Raw genomic sequence first — 26,208 nt, 5'->3', positions numbered from 1 at the left:
ACAACTTTAGAATAACCATACAAGTAAAGAGTTTCACATACAATTCACATAATTGCAAATCAATTCAAGTAGCCTTTAATGGATATTCAAGGAATACAATATAAATCATGGATACAGATGGAATATCATCATCTCTATGATTGCCTCTAGGGCATACCTCCAACACTCAGGTCGTCAGGACAAGCCGCATTGGGCTGGAAGCACGGATCCGCTTCATGACTCATTAGATCAAGTTCAATTTTGGACCCCTCATTCAGTGACCAGTTCTGTTCATGGTGTTTTAGAATGATTGTGTCCTCATGCATTTTCCATGAGCCCCTCCATGGTTGCAAAGTCACCTCTGTGATCATTGGATCCACTGTGCGCGCGTGTGTGCCACCACCGGAAACAGGGAAGCTGATTGCAGCTGCCTGGGTGTCCTCTGTCCTGCCACCTCCTGTTGTTGTGGTGGCTCAGCGTGTCTGTGCCAGTGTTGAAGGTGTTGGGCCCTTCCTGGCCGCTGGGTGCGCCCAACGACCAAAATGCAGCAGCGTGGGTAGCGACCAAGCAAGATGATTCAACTCTTTCCTTGCAACCATTGCTGCTTTGGAAAAAGGCAGTCCCCAGCTAGGACCCAAGATAGGACCACCTCCTGAACTTTCTATCTCATCTGTGAACCGTGTTCTTTTTGGCCATGGATGCTTCCTATTTCGTTGTGTGAAGCATGGATAGTCCTCATCTTTAGTACTATCATAATTGTCAGGCGGATCATCCGATGAATCACTAGAGACATTCAAGTCTTGGACCTTGACTATTCTGATGATTACTCTGTACCATAGGCCATCATGTTTGGATTAAATGAGTTCATGTGGTTTCAGGAATAAGCCACACTCCACATATGGTGTTGGTGGCTCAAGAATGAATATCAGTTTTTCATTTGGGACAAGGTCCGGGTGAGTGCACCAGGCAGCCAAATACCAGATCGCATTGTTGTCTCCAGCAAATTGTGATGGTGCTTCAACCAGGTTAGAGCAAGCTAAAGCCAAAACAGTCTGTGCCATCTCCAAATCTCGTGCATGTGCCGGGACACCATGTAACTCAACCAGCACTCTAAATCTCATAGAAGACAGACTTGCCCCAGATTAGCGCTGCCACCTTCTCCATATCAACTGGAAAGGCGCCTCTACAGGTAGATGTCAGTGCAGGATGCGTTCAACTATCTCCGGAGTGCGAAATTGGACCAGAAAATCATCTGGTTGCGACCTCTGCACCTCAAAATCTTCTGAACTGAGATTAAGAAATTTCTGAAGAAGTCCCCCAACCTGGAAGATAAAAACCTTTGGGCACACTCCCCCGACCATTGCAACTAGGGCGCAGGTAGACAGCTGTGCTTCTCGGTTATTCAGCTTCTGCGACCTTGGCACCATGCACATTTCAGTTTCTGTTCGGCGCACGGCATGACCAAACGGCCTGGGTGACGCTGGCCTTGGGGAGAGGTTCATGTCCTCCGGACCCGACGATGGTGGTGTGCAGATTGGTGGTGGGGGGCCAATGGGTCCAGTCGACTGAGAGCGTGCAGACCTTGTGGCATCAGAGGAACCGGGCGGGAAGTGTGCCGCGGGCCAGCCTGCTCCCTGCGACGCTCACGGTGGCGACGCACCTCCACCCAACCTTCTTCGGACGGCTCCTCCTTGTTGACATTGGGAGCCTGGCGACCTTGAGTGACCAGAGGTGCTTGCTGCGACCGACCTCGCCGTCCTTGTTCCCTAGAGCGGGCGAATGCTAGGCCCACCCGCCAGGCGTCTGCCATAAATCCGTCGGGGGGTGGAGCAGCGGGATGGGCGGCTGGCGAGAACTCCATAGCCACCGCCTTCCCCTTCCCTTTCCTAAGTGACCTTGACTACGATTCATCCAAAGAGGAAGAAGAGGAGGAGGAGGTGCTGTACCTCAGCCAGTTCGGAGTCCCTCCCGATGGCCCCTCAATTCGCCGCTCGAATGGAAGGGCTAGGGGATTGAGGGGAGGCGATCGGGGTGACCGCATTGCTGAGGGTGTCGTCGTCGATGGTCCCACTGTACCTGGTGCCAGAGGGGAAGAGGGCAGATCTGACTCCTCCGTGCTACCCCTCCCATCTTCAGATCCGGCCGAGCCCATGCGTGTCGGGCGCGGCCCACAGGATGAGGGTGGATGCTGGGGCCAGGAGCGGCGGCCGGCGGGTTGGTGGACGCTGGGGCCTGGCGACTATCGGCGGGGTGCGGGAGCTAGAGAGAGCGCAGCGATACCTTCGAAAGAAACCTTTGCTATGCACTCGCATCATGTGGCTCAAATTGAAATATAATATCAACATTTTAGCATAATATATTCAACATTTTTAAAAAAATTAGACCGATATTTAAGAATAATAGATTCAACATTTCCCGAAGGATGTATCAACATTTGTAGAAAGTTATTGTGTTCAACATTTTTTGTAGTTTATTTCAACATATGAAAAAGAATGAATTCAACATTTTACAAAATAAAGTTCAACATTTTTTAGATGCTAATTTTTTTCTTCTTCTTCCCTGATACAGGCAGCTCGCTAGCCGGCGACGGCACGCGACCGGCGTGCCCGCGGCCAGCAAGAGGCGGCGAGGCTAGGGGCTACTGGGCTGGCGGTGCGCGCCTGCGGCCAGCAAGCGGTGGCGAGGTCAGGGGCGCCGCGGGCGAGCTCGGGACGGTGGCGAGCTGCGGTGGCGGCAACAGCGTGGCCTGAGGTGGCGGCGGGAGCTAGGGTTGGAGGAGAAGAAGAATCCAACGGATGAAAATTGTGCGCACAGATCTGAAACAGTGGAAGTCTCCTGGAAAAAAATCAAAAAACTACTGGAAGCTATATAGGTTTTTCGTGCCATACTGCCATTGGAAATTTGGCAGGAAGGAGCCCGTGCCACGTCCGTGGGCCAAAAACAACTATCCCTAGAAAAGCATACAGAAAGCCCACTTCTCTTCATGAAGGGGGCCCGAAATCGGGAGCCAGGTCGCCATTACGGGCCGTTCTCTTTCCGCCGAGAGGAATCGTCGGCCCGAAGTCTAGCCGCGGCCGCCGAAGCGTCGCCCCCACGGGACGGGAGTACGGGACCGCGTCGTCGTCGTCAGGCGGTCACACTCACACCCCAACAGGCCAACCGGCCGCCAAAGCCAAACCCAACCGATCGGACGGGACGAGCGCACCCGAATCGATTCCCCCCCCACCCCCCACCCCACCTCATCCGACTCGGCGACCCCGCCGCTCCCTTTATAGCCCGCCGGCGCGGCCGGGCACGCACGCCCAGACCAGACCCCCGACCTGACGCGCCCCCGTCCCGAGCGATACCCAGCCAGAAGCCAAAGCGCCTCGCCTTTTCGGAACGCGTGCGCCCCGGCTCTCTCCCCGTCAGGAACAGGGAGGAGGAGAAGGCGAGCGGAGATGTGCTGCTGCCCGAGCAAGGCGTGCTGCATCTGCACGCTCATCATTCTGGTGCTGGTCGCCGTCGGCCTCGTCTTCGGCTTCGGCATCTACACCCGCGGCTTCCACAAGCTGACCAGCAACATCCACCTCGACGACCACCACTCCGCCGGCGGCTCCTTCCGCGCCTACGGCCACTTCGCCCCGCCGCCGCCGTACTAGAGCCTAGAGGGGGCCTGCCTCCCCATCTCCACGAGATCTACTACCCTCGCCGGGCGCCGCCGCCGCCGCCGCCCTCCATGGAGATGGAGTAGTAGTTGGACGACATCCGCCACACCGCACCGCTTGTAAAAAGGAAAGGAATCCTCGGATTTATTTACTCGCAGCAATTCTTTCTTTCTTTTGTTATTCTATCGTTATATTTGTTGTTAAAAAGTGTGAGAAATTCAGGCATAGTGCCATTATCCTGTTCGCTGCTGATTTGTGTCGATTTGTTGCCCTGCACGCGGCGTCAATTTGGGGTCGCGTTCATGAACTGCTGATTTCATTAGTGACCGATTGCCCAGCCGTGAGCTAGCGCGCCGGGCACATGGACGGTCGGAGTTGGTTCCGTTTGGCGATCTGAAACTTGCCTCTAGCCGTCTAGCGTGGTGGCGCCGCTCAAGCCAACCAACATGTGTGGGTTTGGCAGTCGTGGCACGCGAACCCACGAACTGCCACCGCGTCTGCGTGCACAGGAAAATGGAGAGTGCCGTTTACGCCAATCCACCCATGGGCCATGGCCTGAACAACTGCTGCTCCTACTGATGTTGACTGTTGAGTGGAGTCGGTGGGGAATCCAAAAGGCGGTTTCCGTTGGATTGCACGTTCCACTTTACTCCTGTTGCAAACGGTTGCATTTTAATGAGCCTGTTGCTGGTAGCTTGGTACCACGACGGCCCAGCAATTTGCCCAAATGTCTGAAATCACCGCTAACCGTCCGGTCACGGACAGTTTGACATCGCCGGCGCCACTGAATTCTCGCGAGGAACGGGCCGGGTCGCGTCCGTTTCCGTCCGAGTTGTCAATTTCGCTCACGCACGACCCACCGACCAGGAAAGACATCTCGGCCAGCGACGGTCCGAGCAAAGTCTACGGCATGTTTGGATACACCCGTTAAAGTTACTTCCCATTCTATTTTTTCTACACAGAAGCGTGATTTATACGGGAGTTGAAATAGATGTTGATAGTGCCATCGGTATCCTCTGGCGTTGGTCCTGCAAGACTCTCGATTGAGACCAAGTACCAACTTCATCAAAATGGTAAAGAATGTAAGCAATTCCTGCCAGGCTCCTTTTGAACATATAATGAATTTTGGGTTGCTCTTACTACAGAATTTTTAGAAGTATTTTCTTCTGAATACTGCGGCCTGCAGGGCCGGGGTGCTCTAAGAGAACTCTCAGCGAGACAGGGACCGAAGGTGTAGGTGTATCAACTATAGGCCGCTAAGGAGGCTAAAGAAAATTCCAACAATTAGGATCAATATATACCATGCCAAGGGTTTTACATCTTTAATTCTTTATATACTACTACTATGTAGCAGGACCACCAGGATCATGAGATGCCCTTCCAGTTTTTTATCAGATTGATTGACTATAGTTGAGTTTCCTTGATTCAGAATTTCAGATGCAGTAAAGAATTTGGCAAGCACGCGCCGGTTTGGGTCTTCCTTAAATATCGTCAACAGGAGCTGTAACCAATCTGTTCTTACCCGAATCCACGCCGCCATGCATCATCTCATTCTCTTCTTTCCAACTCCTCCCAAACCCTGCCTGCGGAGCTCTCGCCTTACTTGTCCTCCTCTCCGCGACTTGGCGTTCACCGCCACGAAGGATCGACGACGGTCGGCCGATCGCCATGAGCTCATGGAACGACGTGAGCACCGCCGGGCGGTTCGCGCAGTAGGAGGTAGTGCTCGGGCCCAGCGTGCACAGCAAGACGTCGAACCCCTTCACCATGGGAGCCTGGTCATGGTGCACAAACTACATATACCAATGTTCATGACCCTCCTAGATCTCTTGTGCTTTTTGATGAACGCGATCGATATTTCTAGCTAGATATAATAGTGATTGCTTTGCTCTGTCGTCTGAATTATTCTGAATTGTAGGCAGCTATCGGTGCAGCGAGGCTACGCGCACACCAACCTGAGCCTGCTGTCACCGGCGCCGCCGGTTGCCGGCGTGGACCGCGTGGCGGCCGTCTCGTTCCAAAGCTTGCATCACTACAGCTAGATCGCGGTTGCAACCGGGGTCTTATACGGAATATGCACAATTTTGTCTCAGCAAGTTTTGTTATCAAGTTTGTCGACGTCAAACTAAGAAATGATGTAAGAAATTCCTGCCTCTTTCTGAATGTGTGATAGAAACTTTGTGATCAATGAGACAGCATGGCTAACTTACTTTTACAAGATAAATTTGATGCTACTGGATTAATTTCAAAATAATACCATAACATATAATTTTCTATTTATGATTGTATATTTTGCTGGTCATAGTTTCGCCTTCTAGATTCTGTCATCAATATCCTAAACTGTTCATATATATGGTGATCGGGGGAGTATATAATTACTTAATCAATTAAGACGGAAGGGATGAGAGACTGCATCTAGTACGTGTTTTCTAGTGGTGTTATATGCAATGGAAAAAGGGAAAGGTTTCGGACCAATGTGTATTTCAAGGGATTGATGGTAAAATGGTTGCGAATAAGGGACCGAATTAACAATTCTTTTACCAACAAGGGATTTGTAATTTTCTTTCATTTCGTACTATTTTTTTCTTATTATGAATATTTACTTTTATTACAAGATGGTTCTTCAACCTCCCTATGGCCCCCGAACCAAATCAACACGGTGGTGCAGACGTACGCCCAGTTTGGTTTCGCACGCATGCTCAACAATGGCATCTTTAGCGACATCCTTGTGAATGCTGATGGTGGTAGCATCAAGGCCCATCGTGCCGTCCTGGCTGCCCGGTCGCCAGTGTTCATGTGCATGTTCTCGATTGACCTCGAGGAGAAGGAGCAGTGCATAGTGGACATCTCGGACATGTCGCTTGAGGCATGCCGGGCCTTTATCCGTTACATCTACGGCAGCATCCCTGAGGAGGAGTTCCTGGCACACCGGAGCGAGCTCCTCTCTGCCGGTGACAAGTACGACATCGTCGAACTCAAGAATATGTGCGAGATAAGCATGGTTGACGACGCTGACAATGACAACGTGCCGGAGAGGCTACAAATGGCTCATCTATATGGTTTGTCGACGCTCAAGAAGACATGTATGTGGCTGCTCGAGAAGTTCTTGAAGATATACGACGCCCAGGAGGATTTCCGTGAGTTAGTGCATACAGGTGACCCGGATCTCGTAGCTGAGGTCATGCAGAGTTGCAAGGGACAATGTTATCGACTACGATGTTGGCTGCAATGCCACTACCTAGATTGGATCCACCCAGTTCTGAAGAAAGAAGAAGATCACACATAGGCTAATAAGGGGCATCTACTGCTAAAAAACGATTTCTAAGAGCGGGCGAAATCGCCACCTGCACCTACAAAAGAAGTGGGTTATTGTAGCTTCTAATCCGCCCTGCAAATGGCACCTATTTTCAGGGCCGGGCGATCGGGTGACCCGCCCCTAGAAAACACCATTTTCAGGGGCGGGTGATGGGGTGACCTGACCATAGAAAATATCATTTTCAGGGGCGGGTCAACCCATCACCTGCCCCTGGAAATGGCAACCCAAAAAATGATTTCCAAGAGCGGGTGATGACATGACCCGCTCCTAGAAATGGTCCCGTAGAAATAAATTCATAACTTTTTCATATGACCTCGGATGAAGGCAGACACTCTATCAAAATTGCTCAACGAGGCCTAAAACTTTGTAATTGAAATTTTTTTAATTTGAGATTGTTTATTACTTCAAAATATCATTTTAAGTTGTCTAGTTTTGAAATCTAATTTTTTTAATTTCAAATGACTTTGGCACATAAGCTCCGCGTCAAACTTGTAGTGCTCAAGGAGATCTAAAATTTTGAAGTTAACAACTTTTCAATTTAAGATTGTTTAATACTTCAAAATATCATTATAAGCTCTCTAGTTTCGAAATCTAAAACTTTTGAATTTTTTCAAATGACTTCGGCTATACGGAAGCTCTATATCAAACTTGTAGAGCTCGATGACACAAAAACTTTCAAGTTGACAAGCTTTCAATTTAAGATTGTATAATGCTTCAAAATGTATAAGTATGTGTGAGTACGTGTGAATAGTTTAATGGATTTAGTTTTTCAATACAAACTTTTTCAGATCATCTCGGATGAATACAAACTTTATATCAAAATTGTAAAGCTCGACAAGACATAAAACTTTGTACCTGACAACCTTTGTATTTGAGATCATTTAATAGCTCAAAAATATATTTTCAAATAAAAACAAAATTGAGAAATAATTGTAGCGGCGGGTGATGGCGCCACCTCACGCGCCTGGGGCGGGTGACGTCACCCGCACCTAAAAATCATTTCTAGGCGCGGGTGATGGCATGACCCGTCCCTACAAATGATTCCGCGTAAAAAAATTATAACTTTTTCGTACAATCTCGGATGAAAATAAACTTTATATCAAAGTTGTAGAGCTCAACAAGATCTAAAACTTTGTAGTTGACGATTTTTTTATTTAAAATTGTTTAATAGTCCAAAAATATGTTATAAATTTGCCAAAAAAAACACAATGTGCCACATCATGGATCCGCACCATCCAAACCAACCACTCCTATTGGCCAACATTCCTCCGGATACCCTCTCTACCTTATCTCCCTCAGTTCTCTATTTTCTCTCTCACTTCTCTTGTCTCCTGTCTCTGTTTCCTCTCTCACTTCTCTTCTCTGTTTCCTATCTCGGTGGCTCCAAGCAACAGCAGCCGGTGCCTGGCGACCTAGGGGTGCACGGTGTGGAGGCTTGCGGTGGCGCGACAGCCGGTGCACAGGGGCCCACAGCCGGCAGGGCACGTGGCCGGCGCATGAGGCTCGCGGTGCACGGTGTAGGTACTTACTTTTCACGTTACTCTGTTTTGTGCAGGCAACAAATGAGGCGGAGCAAAGGACCAGACATTAGCAATGGGCTAGCTGCATGCGTAGGTAGTTGCATTGCTTCATCTCTAAAAGTCAACTTGAATGTGTGCATGCTTTGCTTGCAGAGAGCCATGGCAAGGAGCTTGCAAGGAGCCAGTCGTACTCGTACGTGGGGCCGTGGCATGCGGCGGTCAGCGCTCGGGGCTCACAGTGGGTGGCGCGGCACACGAGCGCCCGCGGCGGTGGGCGTGGCTGGGGCAGCGCTGCGGTTGGGGCACGGGGCTCACGGTGGCTGGCGCGGCGCACGATTTTGTTTTCCTTTTTTGGTTTTTGGTTTCTTTTTTTTAATCTATTACCAGCATCACCCGCTCCTGAAAAACAGTTTGCAGGGGCGGGTCATGGCGTCACCCGTTCCTGAAGATACTATTTCCAAGGATGGGTGATGACCTTGGAAACGGCTTTACAGGGATGGGCTAGTTACCTGCTCCTGCAAATAACTATTTGTAGCTGCGAAAATTAGGAGTGAGTAGCGCGCTCGTCCCTGCAAATGTCGTTTCAACCGCTTTTGAAAACTGTTTTTTACAGTGACCCTTTGCGCCCTTCCATTTTGCTTGAAGGCTTTATTCGAATCTCAAGCTAAATTCACAATTACATTTGACCACGAGGCCAACACAGGTTGTGCAACCATTCGGAAAAAAAACACACAGGTTGTGCAGAACTGCATCGGCATCATTATATTGACAAGTTTGATGATCAAGAAGCCTCAAAGTGTTCATGGAAAAACATGGAATATTGTGAAAATTTACTGTCAAGAGCGTACTGTAGTGGTGCAGTGTGATCTGATGCGTTTCCAAGATTACATACCCGGCCAGCATATATAGCATGCAAGGTGGCTCGCCACAACTCCTGATTGAAGAGACGAGAATGCAGGACATGCGCGTGTAGCCCTCCTATAGCTGGCGAAGTTGTTCATGATTATACTTATACCGTTGTTTATTATTCAAATTTGATGCCCTGTCTTAAAAAGCTTCTTTTAAGATGTTAATCATGGTTTCAATTCACTATAAATCGTGTGATTGTAATTTACGAATATGCAGTGTGTATGTGTTATTTTCATGCTTTGGGTTTTAGCTTGTCGATAGAGTTCGACCCACCTAAATTTTTTCCCTGACTCCGCCACCGACGATGAGAGGGGCCTGCCTGGCACTGGCAGTCAGGAGGAAGGAGGCGGGGACGGATTGCCTATAGCAGCCTAGTCGTTACAAGTTATGATCTCTCTCAAACTCTTCTTTTCCCCGATTGGTTCCAAGATCTTGTAGTTGGAGAGCCTGATATATAAGAAGCGCACACCGCAAGGGGGCAGGAGACCAGTTGCCCTAATTAGCATGCAGTTCATACAGCACTGCGAACTGTTCACGCAGCTGTCGTCGTAGCAGATCCGCATGAGCTCCACCGCAGCGCTGGGGAACGACGTGAGAGTCGCGGGACGATTCGTGCAATGGGAGCTGATCGGAACCGGCAGCACCATAACGTCCAGCCCGTTCGTGATCGGACCCTTGCCATGGTAATACTTCCGCCGCTGCCGTGCCGATCCATGGATCCGTCCTCTGCGAACTGCGATCCTTCTCGCGTTTCCTTGCAAGGCAGCTGACGAAATAGCTCTCTCTGAATTACGATGAAGGCAGCTGTTGATGCAGAGAAACTACGACGGGCAGAACTGCGTGAGTCTGGTATCGCTGGCGCCGCCGCCGGTTTTCGGCATGGAACGCGTGGCTTCCATCTCCTTCGAGTGTTCATCCTGCGAGAGCAATGGATCGCCGTATGGTAGCCTTGTGCATCAGCCAAGTAGGCTCTTCTCATAGAAAACCTTGAATTTAATACAATTTCCTGTATCGAAAAAAAAGTAGCTGGGCTCTTGTCGTGCAAATTACTAGTGTCCACATTTGCTTTCTTCTTGCTCGAAAGACAACGAAAACGTGTGTTAGCGTGCAGGACTTGATGTGCCGCTAGATCGCGGTTGCTATCGCGGTTATATATGGAACGTAGGGGATTTCGCTTCCGCAAGAATCGAGATCAAGTTTATCGACGTCAAGATGGGAACGGCAAGCAATTCTTGCCTCTCTCTAAGTCTGATAGAAACTTTAAGCATTTTTTCCCCATGTTTTCTTAGGGATATATCTTCTCAAATCTCAATATTTAGGATGGTCCTTCCATCTCTGGCTGGCCCTTTCTCCAACTGAAGACCATGCTGCAGACAGGCGCGCAGTCTGCTTTCGCCCAGATGCTAAACGACGGCATCCTCACCGACATCGTCGTCAACGCCATCGGCGGTAGCATCAGGGCACACCGTGCCGTCCTGGCCGCGCACTCGGCGGTGTTCAGGTGCATGTTCTCGCACGACCTCAGGGAGAAGGAGCAGTCCGCGGTGGACATCTCGGACATGTCTTCCGACGGGTGCCAGGCCTTGATCAGCTACCTCTACGGCACGCTGTCCGAGGAGGAGTTCTTGGCCCACCGGAGCGAGCTCCTCTTCGCCGGCGACAAGTACGGCATCGCCGGACTCAAGGAAACCTGCGAGAAGAGCCTGATCGACGACGTCGACACGGACAACGTGCTCGAGAGGCTGCAGATGGCACACCTGTACGGGCTGTCGGCGCTCAAGAGGACCTGCATGACTATGCTTGTGGAGTTCAAGAGGGTGCACAGGATACCAGAGGATTTCCGCGAGTTCGCGCGGACAGGGGATGGGGATCTCGTAGCCGAGGTCATGGAAAGTTGCAGACGACAAGGTTACTTACCACCTTGGTATGATCTTGAGAGCGCTGGCAGGGTGAAGAACCAGCTTAGTTCCGAAAAAAGAAGATGATCCTGCTTAGCAGGCTGGAATACACTTCTATATTAAGGGGTGTTTGGATACCCAACTTTAACACCCATCGGATGTTTGATACTAATTAGGAGTATTAGATATAGTCTAATTATAAAACTAATTGCACATATTGAGTCTAATTCGCGAGACGAATATATTAAGCCTAATTAGTACATGATTTGATAATATGGTGCTACAGTAACCATTTACTAATGATGGATTAATTAGCCTTAATAGATTCGTCTTGCGAATTAGACTCCATCTGTGCAATTATTGTAATTATCTCATGTTTAATCTTTCTAATTAGCATCCGAATATCTAATATGACCAGTGTAGCACCTCGTATCCAAACATCCTCGACTCTTAGCCTGGACGATCTATGAGGGCCTCGAGTTACTGTAGACGCTTCATAGACACTGACAGATGGGTCCAAGTCGGAACTGTTGCATCTGGAAAGGACGAGAGCTGACGGGAACCCAAAACTCCTCCGCTTCCCAACACAAAGACCCTCACGTTTTCCTTTCTTTCCTCAGATTTTTTACCTTTTCACATGCTCCTCAAATCAGACGACGACCGACGGAGATGAGAGCTGTTCTCGGCAACGACATGGCGCGCGAGTCGGTCTGGCCATCTGGGCAAGGAACAGCAGCCGAGCTGAGGGCGCAGCGGCACCAACCGGTTAGCACATGGCGGCCTTGGCGAGCGCCTGCAGCCCCGGCGAGGACGCAGCGGCCCCGCCAAGCGCCGTCTGAGCGACGACAAGCGGGTGGTGCGGCGACAGAGGAGCCGCATGGATGAACTTGGGCCTGTAGCCCATGCGAAGGCGCGGCCGAGGTGAAGGCGAGGCGGCTCCAACGAGTGCGCGCGGGGCGGTGCTCGAGCCCGCAGCCGCAGTCCAGGAGAGGGCGCAGGCGCGCAGCTGACTCGGCGAAGCCGAAGCGGCGCGTGAGCGACGAGGACTCCGCATCCGACGTATTTTGTTTTCTCTTTTTTTCTTGGCAAAATCTGTGTTCCTATTCTTTTGTTTCCGAATTTATCTTTTCCAATTTTTGTCTCCAATATTTTTCCTTCATTTTTTTGGATTTGAATTTTGAAAATGTTGCTTTTCATAATGTTCTCTAATTTTTTATGCAATTTTTCCGTTGATTTTTTTGTTCGAGTTTTTTATTTTCATTTTCAAAACTTTTACTACTTTACTATACAAAACTTCTTGTAGATCAGGCTAGTTTGTTTGAAGTCTTCGTTGTTTTGGAGGACAACAACGGCTTGCCTCGGCTCAAACTAGATTTATACAATAAAAACTATTGTAGATCAGGCGTTCGATTCTGGATAAAGAAACGGATACGGCCCATATAATTGTTCCTCCCAGGCTCGATTTAAGATGTTGATGTCGCAAAAGTTGATGTCAATGTAGCATCCATATTTTTTTTTGAATATTGCAAATGTTTCTTTTCAAATGTTGTGATGTAATGATTCGCAAATATTTACCAATATTTTGCACAACATGCTCCATGGGATGACGAGAGATGTCTTGCTCGGGTCATAAGGAGGATTTGAATCGTGGTTGCTAGCTCCACTCTACAATGAGCTAGCCAACGCCTTGCATAGCAAGTAGCATGCTCCATCGAGTGCAACGTTTATTGTACGCAACATTGCTCACTCTGTTTTCCCTACTATTTTTTTGATGTTTTGAACATTAATGTCTGAAATTCGCGGACGTTTTTTTTTCCAATGAGCAAGCATGCGTCGTAGGACACGTTAGTTTCCCTCAAGTTAATAGCACATAGCTGCAGTACTTTAGCTTTTTTTTTTTAGCAAAGCTGCAGTGCGGCCGGCCCACCAAAAGTCGTCAAAGCTCCCGCAAGGCCTCAAAACACAGAAAAGGTCTGAATCCAAAAATAAAGGCCCACACTTTCAATATAAAAAAATAGAGGCCCACCAAAATTCAAGGTCTTTTTTTTTATCTCTCGACGCTCGCTCTTGTCGTCGTCGACCGAGCCACAAGATTAGGAACTCCAGAATCCATCCATACCCTAGTCTGCCGCCGAGCGGTGCCGAGTCTGCCTGGGGCCTGCGCCGCGGTTCCAGAACCTGCGGGCTGCGGCTTGGCGACCTAAATAAAGGTGCCGGTGCTGTTTATTAGTTTTGGGGTTCGCTTCAACTGAAGCCCTAGAACCGAACTCTTGAAATATCCACCTCAACTGACGCTGGGTCTACTCTTTATAGCTGCTGCTATAAGATTTCTGGTAAACCAAGGCTCGGTATTTTTTTTTAATATGTTCAGTCTAATTTGCAAAAAGATTTGCTAAATCTTATGGTTTTACCTGTTCGATTTCTCAATACCAAAGTCTCCAGAAAGACTCAATCAAGGTGCATAAATTGCCGCAGATAAGAGATGTCCGGGTGTGATGTAAAAACTGAAGGGCGCTTTGTCCAGTGGGAGGTTAGAAGCTCCGATTACCACAGAGCATCAAATCCCTTTACGACTATGGGGATGGTATTATTGCCCCACTTCTTTTTTTTTTCTAGTAAATTGCAGACTTCTGTAAGTTTAGATGGATCTATCTAACCAATCATGGGTAGCGTCTTTCTTCCCTGTTTTGGTAGTTGGCACTAGGAAAGACCATGCCTTGGAAGTCTGGAACTCAAAATTCTTAAAACGTTTTAGAACTTTCATATTGTCACGTGGTTTCCTCCATCCTCTTTTTGCTATGAAGTGTATGATTGTTCTCTTCATGCAGTAGCTTAGCTTATTGCCAGATGACATTGAATAGCACAAAATTCAGAGATTTCTTGTTTCACTCCCATTTCAAGTCCAATGGTCTGGATGGGAAGGGATTACGCCCATCCTACTTGAATTCAGTGGAATTGGTTCCAATTTTGCCTATCCAAACAAGACCCATGTGTGACTAGTGGCCATGTTTGGTAGAGCTACTAAAGCTGATTCTCTCCTGAATCCAGCAGGAGCTATGCCAAACATTTTTTTTCAGAGAGAAGTGATTTTTTGTTGACTAGGAGCTGAAAAAAGTAGCTTATCCTGATTCTGTGAAGTGATTTTTCATCCTTATTTTAAGAGTTTATGCTATCACTTTCAGCCACAAAATCACTTTGCTTAGAGAATCAGCTCCCATAGAGAATCAGAATCAGATGGAGCTCTACCAAGCAGGCCTATTTATACCACTAGAGATTCAACATCCGTGCTCTTCTCCTGTCCATGGGGTCTTGTGATGAACCGCACCAAAAGGAGACTAACATTTTCTTTATGTTTGTGCTATTCAAAGGCATCTACGGATTAGCAGAAACAATGGGAAAACTTGTGTGAAGCTACATGTACGATCATATTCCACAAGGAATGTGTACCCTATAGTTAATTCAAGATGAGGGTTCGCTCTTTGCCTCCAATCCAGAAATCATAGTTGATCATCCAGGTAGTTTTGTATTCTTTTCTTCTGTTCTTTTGTGCCCTTTCGATTTCATCTTATATTGACATTCGAAAATCAATTTGTTACATCAACAACAATGTTTTCCTTCACCAGTTTTTTCATGTGGACTAAGATTATATATGCAGGAATGTATTCCTTCACCATTTTTCTAACATGGGCTAAGATTATATATGCAGGAATATTTGACTTGCCACTTGGGATGGATGGTTTTGCTTGGACGCTTGATAGCTTTGTTACTGTGAGATTCTCAATTGAGGTAAGTTTCTTGACCTGAAAATTACAAACCAACTTGTAAGAATCTATTACATCCTTTTTGCCATTGTTCCTTGTTGGCACAAGTACATTCTTTTGATTATAAAAGGAATAACGTTTGTTTTGTAACTTTTACATGATTGAGATCCTCTGTACCATATTAATCTGCTGTCATCTAACTTGAACATTCAGACATCTAGTGAGAAAACAGAGACTAAGCTATGTAAAAAGAAGAAGAAGATGAGATCGAGGTCATAACTCTTGAATTTACATTAGATGGACTAGGTTATTGCTTGAAGTTAGAATCAATAGGAAATGAATTTATTTTTTACTTATATTCATAAGTCAATCTCTCTACTAGAATTCTCTCCTGTACTAAAAGCAGTGAGAAAACATTAAAACTTTTACAACTTGCAGAGAAATTCATTATGATTATCAGAGAAACTACAGGTGGAGTTAAGCAGATGAAACTGAACCAAAAGAATAAGCACAAAGCCATCTACTTTCCCACAAATTAATCTGTATTTCCACACTGATGGTTGATGCTTAACCATTGAATCCTCCTCTTGATTCTTAGGGTTATATTCTTGTGTATTTGAACCAGAAAGTTTGCGTGTAACATGTAGTTTAAGAAATGATTGACGTCACATTCCTTTATCTGCAAATTACAAAAAATTTATAATGTTAACAATGTAACCGTGCTTTTTTCTTTTACTTACAAAACCTTGCTTTAGGCATGGTAACATGTCTTTTCAATCACATCACAGGATCATGAACCAACCTCTATTTGGCCTTCCTTCGCAACGAGGTCATCAATTCAGCAGGACACATGTTCTGGGTTCGCTTGCATGCTGCAAAAGAACGTCCCCACCGACATCACCATTACCACCAGCAATGGAAGCATTAGAGCCCACAGTAATGTCTTGTCAGCCTGTTCACCCGTGTTCCAAAGCATGTTCTCACACAATCTCAAGGAGAAGCAGCTCTCTGCAGTCCACATACCTGACATGTCCATCGACGAGTGCCAATGCTTCATCAACTACATGTATGGCAATTTACAAGAAAGAGATTTTATCGCTCATCGTGTTGACCTCCTTGGAGCCGCCGAAAAGTATGATGTTTCCGACCTCAAAGTGGCTTGCGTTGATAGCCTATCTCAGGACATTGACACGGAGAACTTGATCGAGAGGCTTCAGGTGGCGGACTTTTACCAGCTACAGGAGCTCAATAGGAGCTGCATAAGGTTGCCTGTGGACTTCATGAAAGTGTACGAGATTCATGACGATTTTAATGAGTTCATCAAGACAGCAGACACAGATCTTGTCGTGGAAATCTTGCAACATGTTCTTGGCAGCAAGTTAGCCGGGGTTTTCCGAAGATTATTGCTTACCTCTTCTTTATGCTGAAATGTACAGACACTATTCTGAATACACATCGTCGAGGACAAATTTCAAAACATATATCTTGTACTAACAAGCTCTCTTGAAAGTTGAAACAGAATTAGAACAGAGCTATGGACCTGTAAATAACTTTTGTACATCAGATGTCACAAAATAGCTTCGAGTTTCTAAATCCCATGCCAAGTACGAATGGTTACACAAGCACTTCTAGGCTCACTAAGAGTCTAAGATGCTTTTTCTACAAGCTTTTTTTTACTTTTCAGACTCTGCAGCAAATGTTTATTGAATTGTGCTGCATAAAAATAAGTCTTAGAATCTCTAAGTAATAAGAGCAGTATTGAGCAAATAGTAGAAACAACTTTCTTTTTGTATTGATGGCATTACTGTCGCGACAGTGCTCTTAAAATTTTGACAGTTCTGATTTTACACTTGTTCATCTTTTCAATTTTATAAGATATTGCATCGCCGTCAGATCGTCAAAGCTTCTTTTTCAGCCAACGTATGGAAGCAAAGGATCTGTGTTTGCTGCTTTCCAGACCAAGCAGTACCATCATTCTCAGCAAACTCGTTTCCATCTTCCACTGTTACACTCTTGATGACAAGGACACCAATTAGAGAGTCAAATTTAGTCCAATTCCACCGCTCAAACCTTATTGTTGAAATTTTGCAAGATGTTATTGATAATTTTCACTTTCACCTGCATTCTCCTGAACACAAAAATTGTGCTGATAGCCTAATAGACATGTAACTGCTGTACATAAGCCGTTCTCTGAAATCCACGGATCGCCACAAAACGTAATCTTAGAAATTTAACTGAACTCTCGAAAGAAAAGGTAAAAGAACATGACGAGTGCCAGGCAAATCTGAAAATTTTGTACACTTCAGTTTGAACGCACGATTTGTTGTCAGTACATCTTATATTGTCGTCCATCAAGCCATACCTTCTTTGGCCAGGCTTGGTTAGTTGGTTGGTTGCTTATCGCCATGGACGGGCCGACGGGGATCCTAAGAGATCTCGTCAAACTATGGAAAGAGGCTTCTTCTTCTTGCTGTCAACCACCCTCACCACCAGGGGGCTCCTCACGCGGTGCCCGCCGGCTCCGTCCGACCACACCAGCCGCCCGAACACGTACTCCCCCGGCCAGAAGGACCCTTCCCTGGCCCTGAACGTAACTGTGAACTGCTTCTCCTCCCCGGCCGCGGCGAACTCGAGCCGCCTCGGCCGAACGTCCACCTCCACGCCGCGCGGCTCGTGGACCCTCGCGTCGTACGCGGCCGCGCCGGCGCCGACGTTCCTCACCCGCCTTGTGACGGTGTGCGCGGCGCCGGTGGGGGACAGGTGCGGCACCGCGACGGACGGGTAGTTGAGGTCCTCCGGCCTCGGTGCCCGCGCCGGGCAGCTGTAGTGCGTGTGGCCGTCGCCGTCGCCGGCTGTGAACGCGGCGATCGCCGAGGAGTTGTACCCCAGCGCGCAGAGGAAGCCGAGGTAGTCCGTGGCGTCGGCGTCGTAGACGAGGCCCGGGTCCGCGGCGCGGTTGGGCTGCACGTGCCCCGCGCCGTAGCCGAACGGCGTCGCCCGGAGGAACGACGAGTTGCTCATCGGCTTCCTCATGTTGTCCTGCACCCTGGCTGTTGTCATGATCGCCGACTTGATGGCGGCGGGGCTCCAGTCGGGGTGGAGGGCCTTGAGGAGCCCGGCGACGCCGGCGACGTGCGGGCACGACATGGAGGTGCCCGACTCGGCGTTGAAGAGGACGCGGCGTTCGTCGAAGGGGAGACCAGTCGGGCCCGCAAGGCCGGTGAACGCCGCGAGGATGCTGACCCCCGGCGCGGTGATGTCAGGCTGCCAGCAACGAGAAGCGGGTACAGTTAGGATCGTCGGAGGGAAGTACGTTGCATAAGTTTCAGGCTTGGTGACTGATGATCGCAGGGAATTGTTATTTGGACCTTGAGGATCTGAGGCGTGACGGTGTTGGGCCCCTGCGACGAGAAGGCGGCCATGAACGGCGCCGGCTTCGTGTCCAGAGCGGTGTACGGGACGGTGATGTAGCCTGATGCCGACCTGCACAACAGCACGGAGCTCAGGTATTACTACTAGGCCAAATAAATATTTTTTTTAAAAAAAAGGGAAAAAGGATGGATAAAAAAATAAATTGGCCCATGCAGGTCTCGAACCTGCGACCTTCGCGTTATTAGCACGACGCTCTAACCAACTGAGCTAATAGGCCTGTTGATCGATTCACTAAAACGAATTTATAAATTGGTTTTACCTAGTCGAGTTCAGGTAGGCCAACAGAGCTACTCCATCAGTGTAGGTGATGTGCGTGGCCGGGAGCACGTGTGCGTCGGCGATCACCTCGTTCCCGCTCGCCTCATCGTTGGCCAGCACCAGGCCAACTCCGCCGGCGCGGCGAACTGCCTCGCCTTTCTCCACTCGCGCGTTCTTCCCACGGATGCACACGACGATCTTCCCTTTGACCTTCGCCTTGTCCAGAGATCCTTCAATGCACAGTTTCCTGCGGATGTTCAGATGACCGCCATTCAGCCATCAGAAAAATCGTTTCAACTTTGAAAGTTTCAGTTTGGAGGCTCGTGCTTACGCTTGCTTTGCAGTTGCATTGGCTCCCTTTGCTTCTTCCGAGCTGATCAGCTGGTAGTACTTGCTGCCAGGAAGGCGTGTTGGTGAGAGACTTTGGCCCTGTCAAAAACAAATCCTACCTTCCGTCAGATAAAAGCTGGAGCAATCGAAGTCTGAAAGATGAATTTCATCTAGCAGCATCTGCCACTGACTTTGATCCGCTTGTTGTTGTCGAGGACCAGGTACGCTGGGAACTCCCTGTCCACGGTGCTGGCGCCGACGGTGAGCAGCCACGGCGCGGTGTTGGACACGGTGCCGGCGGCGGGCCCGGAGTTCCCCGCCGAGCAGACCACGGTGACGCCGTGCCTGGCGGCGTGGAAGGACCCGATGGCGACGCCGTCCCGGAAGTACTCCGCGGGGGACCCCCCCAGCGAGACGGAGAGCACGTGCACGCCGTCGTGGATGGCCGCGTCGAACGCCGCGACGATGTCGGCGTCGAAGCATTCGCTGCCGTTCACGGGGCGCCAGCACACCTTGTACGCCGCCGCGTGCGCCCGGGGCGCCCCGCCCTTGGCCGTGCCGTTGCCGTAGCCGAAGATGCTGGCCCCCGGGACGAACCGCCCCGCCGCCGTGGAGAGCGTGTGCGTGCCGTGCCCGTCCGTGTCCCGCGTGCTCGCCGGGTTCACCTGATCCTGCCCGACCGTCGCCAGGTACCCCTTGTCGAAGAACCGCGCGCCGATCAGCTTCCTGCACGCAGACGAACACAAGCTAAGCACCATCATTGTGCTACTAACTGACAATCTTTGATGACAGTGCTTAAGGCTAATGGCAGTCAACATTCCAGGACACTGTAGCATGTGACAGGAACAGAGGATTTGGGAGGGAGACAAATGTGATAAGATCATAAGAGTGGATGGTCCATGCTTTGCAGACGACATGCTGTTCTCTGACCTCTGAGAATTCTCTCATGAGCTAGCGCAGCTCATCAGGTTTTTGGCAGAGCTGTCACTATAGATTGTCGAGCTAGCTGCAGTGCTGCACTGCACCACATAATCATAAAACAGACGATGCTTGTGCAGTAGCGCAGCGACCACGAATGGACCCCTGCCCCATCCATCCAGCTCCGTCCAAATGTCTAATTGTACATTTTCAGAGTTTTGTGCGTGGATTACCCCGTCCTCTTGGAGCTTTTCCAAAGACGCAGGCCGTGGCGTCTGCTTGCGACTTGTTGATACCCGAAACCGTGGCGGTGATGCAGCGCTGCTGCTGCAGCGAGGTGCTCAACGGGGGCGCGGGATGACGACGCGCGCGAGGACGAGGCGGATTTGGCACGAAGCGAGCGCGATCCCCGAGAAGAGAGGATGGCCATCCGGTCATGTAATCATGGGAAAGCGCACGGCAAAGAGGTCGAAACCTTTCTGGGGTTGGAGGCAGCTTGGGGCCCTAAATGTTCGCAGAATTATGACAGCAATCTGTGGTGGCGACAGCTCTGCGTGATCGGACCAGCTCTGCGTGCCCTCACATGCGTGACTCCGCAGGGCTACACTGTGCTACAACGAGATGCAAATAAGAATTGAAAGGGAGATGATGGAGCTCGTAGGGTTTTCTTGGACATTTTTGGACCTTGCTGCACGGCACTCGAGTGTTTTTAGACCATCCCACGCTCAGTAACGTGGCCTCCCATGGCGACCCATGAATCATTTAGGGGATGTTTTGTTCCCGCCTTCATTCATCAAAGTCTAACTTGCTGCGGCACCGCAAAAACAGTTAAACATGCTTGGTTAATTAATGAACAGCCACAGCCAAAGGTCTAAGCATTACATTTTGCCGCCACACTTGCGACATCTATTTTGTCCGTCGCAGCCTCAGCATAGCTGGTTACGGCGGGCGACGAAACACGCTCATATAGTACCACTCACCACCATGCTAAACACAATACCTCAATGCCAACTATAACCCCTTCCAACTAGAGCTCACCAAAGTCCAAAACCAGAAGCCATCCATTCTAAACCGCCCTCTCGCCTGTGCTTGTCTATATCGGCTATCTCATTGTTAGACCTGTAGTCATCACCTTTACCATGCTAACAAAATCATATCCGTGCTCTCTTGCCATTGTTACCATCCATAGGCCACCCTCTTTGATTGTTGCCCACCTCCTCCGTCTAATTTGCCCACCTCTTCGTAGCGGACAATCTAAACCTATGCACATTGGGGCTCTGATAACCCCTTCTTGGATGGCTAGTAGTGGCTTTTGAGTGGATTGAGTAATAGGATGTCTAATCAGCTATTGGTTCATTTTCAGCTTTTTTATTCGTTTTCACTTTTTTTAAAGAACCGGTATTTATTGATAACAAGAAAGCAAATTTACAGTCGCCTAGATGAACGGGCTGTTTGGTTCCGTTTGCTTATTTTTAGCACGTGTCACATCGAATGTTTAGATACTAATTAGAAGTATTAAACATAGACTATTTACAAAACCCATTACATAAGTGGAGGCTAAACGGCGAGACGAATCTATTAAGCCTAATTAAGCCTAATTAATCCATCATTAGCAAATATTTACTGTAGCAACATATTGTCAAATTATGGACTAATTAGGCTTAATAGATTCATCTCGCTGTTTAGCCTCCGCTTATGTAGTGGATTTTGTAAATAGTCTACGTTTAATACTTCTAATTAGTATCTAAACATCGATGTGACGGGTGCTTAAAAATAAGCAGGTAAATACCGAAGTCATGCTCAGTCAGAGGCTCAGATCAGGACGGACAAATTCCAACTCCATGCAACGCAAGTGCAAAAGGAAAAATTACAAAAAAATTTAATGAACAACTACCAGTTTTTAATTTAACTGACACTTATTCTGCATATGGCAGGATCGAAGTAACATGCGTCAATGGGTCAACGTGACGTGATGAATAGCTTATACGTGAGGCTGTCCAACTAGGGTAGGGTTTGGTTCCCTTTGCTTATTTTTAGCACGTGTCACATCGAATGTTTAGATGCTAATTAGGGGTATTAAACGTAGACTATTTATAAAATCCATTACATAAGTGGAGGCTAAACGGCGAGATGAATCTATTAAGCCTAATTAATACATCATTAGTAAATGTTTACTGTAGCAACACATTGTCAAATCATGGACTAATTAGGCTTAATAGATTCGTCTCGCCGTTTAGCCTCCACTTATGTAATGGGTTTTGTAAATAGTCTACGTTTAATACTTTTAATTAGTATCTAAACATTCAATGTGACGGATGATTAAAAATAAGTTAGTGAACCAAACCAGACCTAGGTGTCGGCACTCTGCACTTGCTTGTGAGTCGTAACAAAGCGAGTTTGGTAAACTAAACTTATGGGAGTTCAGTAATGACAGTTTGCAGAGCAAGAAGGCTAAACAAAGTCTCTGAAACCGAAGCGGCTCTTTTGTCACATCCTGTGTTAGTTTACTTTCTACAACGCCGCGCTGTATACCAAACCAGGAGAGCAAAGAACATGGGTCAAAGAGACACTGTCATTGCCACACCGCCACGGGTTAGTTAAACTAAAGAAACACGATCAGCGCGGGAGAAACCCACAAGGATAATGGCGTGGACGTTTCTTAATACTGGTGCTAGCTAGAAGGTTGCAGCAGCTACATGTGAGACGAAGGCATACAGGTTAATGAAGCGCACGGCGGCCGATGCAGAGCCACGGCATGGAGCTAGCCATGGAGGGTTGCGATGCGAGCGAAGCAAACAGAGAGAGTGAGAGGGGTAGGGGGGGACAGACCTGTTGCAGCGAACCTGCGCGTCGTCAGAGGCCTGCTGGTCCTGGCAGATTCCCCGCCACCGTGCCGGCGCCGGGCCCATGCCGTCGTCGCTGAAGCTGCCGGCCTCCGGCCACACCCCTGCACAAGCAACAACTTGTTTAATCGACTCGTCGCACGCGGGCATGGCCCCGTGAATACTGTAATGCCCGTCGCCCGCGCGCACGGCACGGCAGCTGAGGAGCTGGTCCTGCCGGCTGCCGCTGCTGGGGACAACGAGACGACGGAGGGAGGGGAGGGAGCACCGGAGCAGCCGAGCTGTGGGGATCGGACTTGACTCCACATGCGGGATTCCCTGCCGCCGTCGTGGCCGTGGCGCCCTGGCGCCCCACGCACGTACGGCAGCCGCAGGCGTCGAAAAGCCCTTTCCATGCTTTGAACAATGAAACATGCACCCTCTCTCTGCCTGCTTTTCGCAGCTCACGAGCGGATCCACGTACTCGTACTCTACCCTTCACTACGACTACGAGTATCTTTGGTACTCCTTTCTGGCAGGAGTTTTTGCTTTGCAAAAAATGATATCGAGATCTAGTCTACTGTTACTGTCTGTCCTACAGTAAAATCCAAGTAGCCTAGGCTCGTTTGCTTCAGCTGCAACAGAGCAGCATGCAGCTCCTCCGAGTCCGAAAAGCCACGATATCCCCGGAGAACGGACTGCCCCAAAACAAAAAGCCGTAAAAACCGCGCCAGGCAGCGGAGCCAGGCAGCCGTTCCCACGGGGGTGCAACGGACAACTCCAATTCCTCTGCGCCGCGCCGCGCTTGGCTCCACCGGCACGAGAACAAAACTCATCGCGAAGCGCACGCAAGCGTTTGCGTCCGCGCAGATTCTGATTGCAGCCGCTGCCCGCGCTCTGCAGCTGCAAGCCTACAGCGCCTCACAAGCCACAGAACGAGCATGCAGCAGAAGCACGGTCAGCTGCGCCCATGTCCCTGCTTCTCCGGATTACACGGGCTGGGCGTCCATCTGGCGCAGCAGAATTTGGACTCGTATTTTGGTCGTAGGGCGATGTTTGATACTTGAGCTCTTGTCACATCAAATGTTCGGATGCTAATTAGAAGTTCGAAATATGAGCTAATTGTAAAACTAATTGCAGAACTGGGTTAATTCGCGAGACGAATCTATTAAGCCTAATTAATCTAACATTAGCAAATGGTTACTGTAGCACCACATTGTCAAATCATGAACTAATTAGACTTAAAGATTCATCTTACAAATTAGCCTCCATCTGTGTAATTAGTTTTGTAATTAGCTTATATTTAATACTCTTAATTAGTATCAAACATCCGATGTGAATTGAGCTAAGTTTAGCTCCTAGTATCCAAATAGAGCTCAGTGTCTTACTAACACACAGCTCTTTTAAGCAGTTAACCTGAAGAGCTAGGATTCTTTGGAAGTGTTCTACTAATCTATATGATATTAGTTGCTGGTTCTGATTAACTTCCAACTCTCGGCCAGTGACAGGCAGGGCGGCGTACGTAGAAAAATGGCGGTAAATCGGTGAAACTCTCAAGAGAGATGGATCGTGTCCAGGAAGTGAGAGCCTCCTACCGGTGTCAAGATTGCCGATAACGACGCCCTCGCCGAACCTCGCCTTGGCCCAGATGGAGCCGGGCCTCACCCGGCCGCCCTCCTCCTCCATCCCGAGGAACTCCCACGACCGCGTCGTGTGCAGCCGGTGCCCCCGGTTCGGGAACACCGAGACGACGCGCGGATGCCCTGCCATTCCAAGCAAAGCAAAACACCCCAAAACAAACGACCGCCGTCACGACGAGATCATCCGCAAGAACAAAGCAAGCAAAGATGACGTTTGAAGCAAAAGGGAAGCCGCGGCGGCGGCGCACGTACTGGAGACCTCCGCCGCCTCGTCCTCTTCCAGCGTCGCGGCGAAGCCGTTGATGTACCGGGTGTAGGAGTAGAAGATGGCGTCCCTCGCCCTGGCCTCGCTGCGGAGGACGGAGCCCAGGAGCTCGTAGTGCGACCTCCTGGCGCGCGCCCGGTTCGACGCCAGCGCCGCGCCGTCGCGGCCATGCGAGTGGCCGCCGAGGTAGACGACGTACGACTGCGAGAGAAAAGGAACCAGCACAGCTTTTCCATCAGCAGGCCGTAACAGTGGCAATCAAACGAGGAAATGAGGAGGGAGTCAGAGCTCAAGGACAGTCACTCTCTCTCTCTCTCTCTCTACTTGCCTTTTTCTCAGCTGAGGCCGGCTGCTGCTGCAGAGCACTAGCGATCAGCAGCAGCGCGAGAGCAAGAAGAGTATGGTGATTTCTCAGGGAAGACGAAGCACACATCTCCCTTTGCGGATGCTCGGACGAGGATGGAGTGGGCAATGGAGGTGAGGATTTGAGATGCTGGTGTTGGACTGCAGAGTGGATGCTGCTTGCTTGGGCACTGTTGGTTTTTTATAGGCAGGCCCAACAAGGATGGCAGAGGCAGTGGCATGGGGGTGGGTCTTGTCCTAACAAAAAGTAGTGGGAGCTTTCTGTTTCCCGAAAAGTCCCTTTTGGATTGGTGAACAAAGCGGCCTGACTTTCGGTTATCTCCCCACCCCTGGGCTGAGATTACGCTGGTAAAAAAGAGAACTTTTCGGAGATTTTCAGCTGGAGATGTGATGATGTCGTCGGACTCGTGAAAAGCACGAGGGGGGCTCATAGTAGAGTTGGACATGCTTATTTCTGCACCATGAATTCTGCAACCCGCTCCATTAGACCGGCGTTTTTTCTTCTTTTTTTAATCAAAGTTCTCTTTTTTGACAGCATTTGTTCGGAGTTTGATGGTTAGTTCAGTTTAAGATGAAGCGTCACATGGAATAGCAATATAGCATGTGCAGGATAACTGAACTGTGTTGTCGCCAAAAAAAAAAAAGATAACTGAACTGTGTGTGTTGGCGGAAGGGAAAGGCGTGTTTGGGTAATCACAAACTGCCAAAAAGCTGGGTTGGATTGGGCTGGTCAACCGAACAGTGTAGTGTAGGGGCCCAACACTTTGCTTGGGTCTCTTGACTTACGTAAGCCCAATATGCTGCTCTTACGCAAGCTCAAAAAAACGTTTTATTTGTCTTGACCTTTTGTGTCATCAGCTGAAGATGTAAATAAAGAACCAAAACCTAGTTTTGTTTTTGTTAACCTTTTTGGTCACCTGGAGTCTGGAGATATAAAGAACCTTCGCATTCGCACTCGAGTACAAGTTTAGCAAATTTCCGAGCACAGATTGTTGTCAGAATATTGGCACACAATGTTGTCACGATCTTTCAAAGCCAAAGTTTTTCCTGCGAGATGGATAAACATTTGCAGGAACATCCAATTCCGTGGCCAAAGTTTTTTTTTGTCAAGGCCACAGTTATTCCAATGCAGTGGCTTTTTCGTAACCTT

General features: G+C 48.9%; 5 protein-coding genes, 1 long non-coding RNA gene and 1 other non-coding gene across 9 annotated transcripts; 5 read left to right on the top strand and 2 right to left on the bottom strand.

Annotated features, from left to right (window-relative positions):
* The first annotated feature begins 3,258 nt into the window (after positions 1-3,258).
* LOC140222001 (uncharacterized) lies at positions 3,259-3,870 on the top strand. The gene has a single exon (XM_072291969.1). The coding sequence runs from the start codon at positions 3,420-3,422 to the stop codon at positions 3,618-3,620; it is 201 nt and encodes a 66-aa protein (XP_072148070.1). The 5' UTR covers positions 3,259-3,419; the 3' UTR covers positions 3,621-3,870.
* Positions 3,871-6,321: 2,451 nt separating this feature from the next.
* Positions 6,322-7,202, top strand: LOC117842789 (BTB/POZ domain-containing protein At1g55760). Its single transcript, XM_072291876.1, has 2 exons — positions 6,322-6,804; positions 7,128-7,202. The coding sequence occupies exons 1-2, from the start codon at positions 6,322-6,324 to the stop codon at positions 7,200-7,202; spliced, it is 558 nt and encodes a 185-aa protein (XP_072147977.1).
* A 1,093-nt stretch (positions 7,203-8,295) lies between these two features.
* Positions 8,296-9,089, top strand: LOC117846412 (uncharacterized). Its single transcript, XR_004638295.2, has 2 exons — positions 8,296-8,463; positions 8,616-9,089. It is a non-coding gene; the product is annotated as an uncharacterized lncRNA (long non-coding RNA).
* Positions 9,090-10,735: 1,646 nt separating this feature from the next.
* On the top strand, positions 10,736-11,356 carry LOC117844301 (BTB/POZ domain-containing protein At1g55760). The gene has a single exon (XM_034725040.1). The coding sequence runs from the start codon at positions 10,736-10,738 to the stop codon at positions 11,354-11,356; it is 621 nt and encodes a 206-aa protein (XP_034580931.1).
* A 1,941-nt stretch (positions 11,357-13,297) lies between these two features.
* LOC117843225 (BTB/POZ domain-containing protein At1g55760) lies at positions 13,298-16,623 on the top strand. 3 transcript variants are annotated; one of them, XM_034723790.2, is made up of 5 exons: positions 13,300-13,602; positions 13,745-13,853; positions 14,638-14,784; positions 14,976-15,055; positions 15,819-16,623. In XM_034723790.2, the coding sequence occupies exons 4-5, from the start codon at positions 14,999-15,001 to the stop codon at positions 16,455-16,457; spliced, it is 696 nt and encodes a 231-aa protein (XP_034579681.1). In that variant the 5' UTR covers positions 13,300-13,602; positions 13,745-13,853; positions 14,638-14,784; positions 14,976-14,998; the 3' UTR covers positions 16,458-16,623. The 3 variants fall into 3 exon arrangements, with proteins under 3 accessions (XP_034579684.1, XP_034579681.1, XP_034579679.1); XM_034723793.2 differs by having other exon boundaries at positions 13,298-13,602; positions 13,745-14,784; positions 15,786-16,623; XM_034723788.2 differs by having other exon boundaries at positions 13,745-14,784.
* Positions 16,624-17,265: 642 nt separating this feature from the next.
* Positions 17,266-25,482, bottom strand: LOC117842089 (subtilisin-like protease SBT5.3). The gene is made up of 9 exons (XM_034722438.2): positions 25,024-25,482; positions 24,683-24,896; positions 24,386-24,553; positions 22,798-22,915; positions 19,242-19,776; positions 19,052-19,149; positions 18,722-18,967; positions 18,399-18,513; positions 17,266-18,294 (listed from the first exon to the last, which is right to left on the bottom strand). The coding sequence occupies exons 1-9, from the start codon at positions 25,126-25,128 to the stop codon at positions 17,470-17,472; spliced, it is 2,424 nt and encodes an 807-aa protein (XP_034578329.1). The 5' UTR covers positions 25,129-25,482; the 3' UTR covers positions 17,266-17,469.
* Positions 18,606-18,679, bottom strand: TRNAI-AAU (transfer RNA isoleucine (anticodon AAU)). The gene has a single exon. It is a non-coding gene; the product is annotated as a tRNA-Ile (tRNA).
* Positions 25,483-26,208: the final 726 nt, after the last annotated feature.

This window comes from Setaria viridis, chromosome 2 (assembly GCF_005286985.2).
Source record: "Setaria viridis chromosome 2, Setaria_viridis_v4.0, whole genome shotgun sequence".
NCBI classification, from domain to species: domain Eukaryota; kingdom Viridiplantae; phylum Streptophyta; class Magnoliopsida; order Poales; family Poaceae; genus Setaria; species Setaria viridis.
The sequence above is the reverse complement of the archived record's forward strand: the minus strand, read 5'-3'. Positions and strand labels throughout refer to the sequence as shown.

Bases quoted from the DNA above. Each gene is read 5' to 3' on its own strand.
- LOC140222001 (XM_072291969.1), top strand. From the start codon at position 3,420: ATGTGCTGCTGCCCGAGCAAGGCGTGCTGCATCTGCACGCTCATCATT.
- LOC117842789 (XM_072291876.1), top strand. From the start codon at position 6,322: ATGCTCAACAATGGCATCTTTAGCGACATCCTTGTGAATGCTGATGGT. The intron at 6,805-7,127 runs GTCATGCAGAGT...TATCATTTTCAG, and splicing joins ACCCGGATCTCGTAGCTGAG to GGGCGGGTCAACCCATCACC.
- LOC117844301 (XM_034725040.1), top strand. From the start codon at position 10,736: ATGCTGCAGACAGGCGCGCAGTCTGCTTTCGCCCAGATGCTAAACGAC.
- LOC117843225 (XM_034723790.2), top strand. From the start codon at position 14,999: ATGGATGGTTTTGCTTGGACGCTTGATAGCTTTGTTACTGTGAGATTC. The intron at 15,056-15,818 runs GTAAGTTTCTTG...ATCACATCACAG, and splicing joins CTGTGAGATTCTCAATTGAG to GATCATGAACCAACCTCTAT.
- LOC117842089 (XM_034722438.2), bottom strand. From the start codon at position 25,128: ATGTGTGCTTCGTCTTCCCTGAGAAATCACCATACTCTTCTTGCTCTC. The intron at 18,968-19,051 runs GTAAGCACGAGC...GAACATCCGCAG, and splicing joins AATGCAACTGCAAAGCAAGC to GAAACTGTGCATTGAAGGAT. The intron at 18,295-18,398 runs GTCCAAATAACA...CGTTGCTGGCAG, and splicing joins TCACGCCTCAGATCCTCAAG to CCTGACATCACCGCGCCGGG.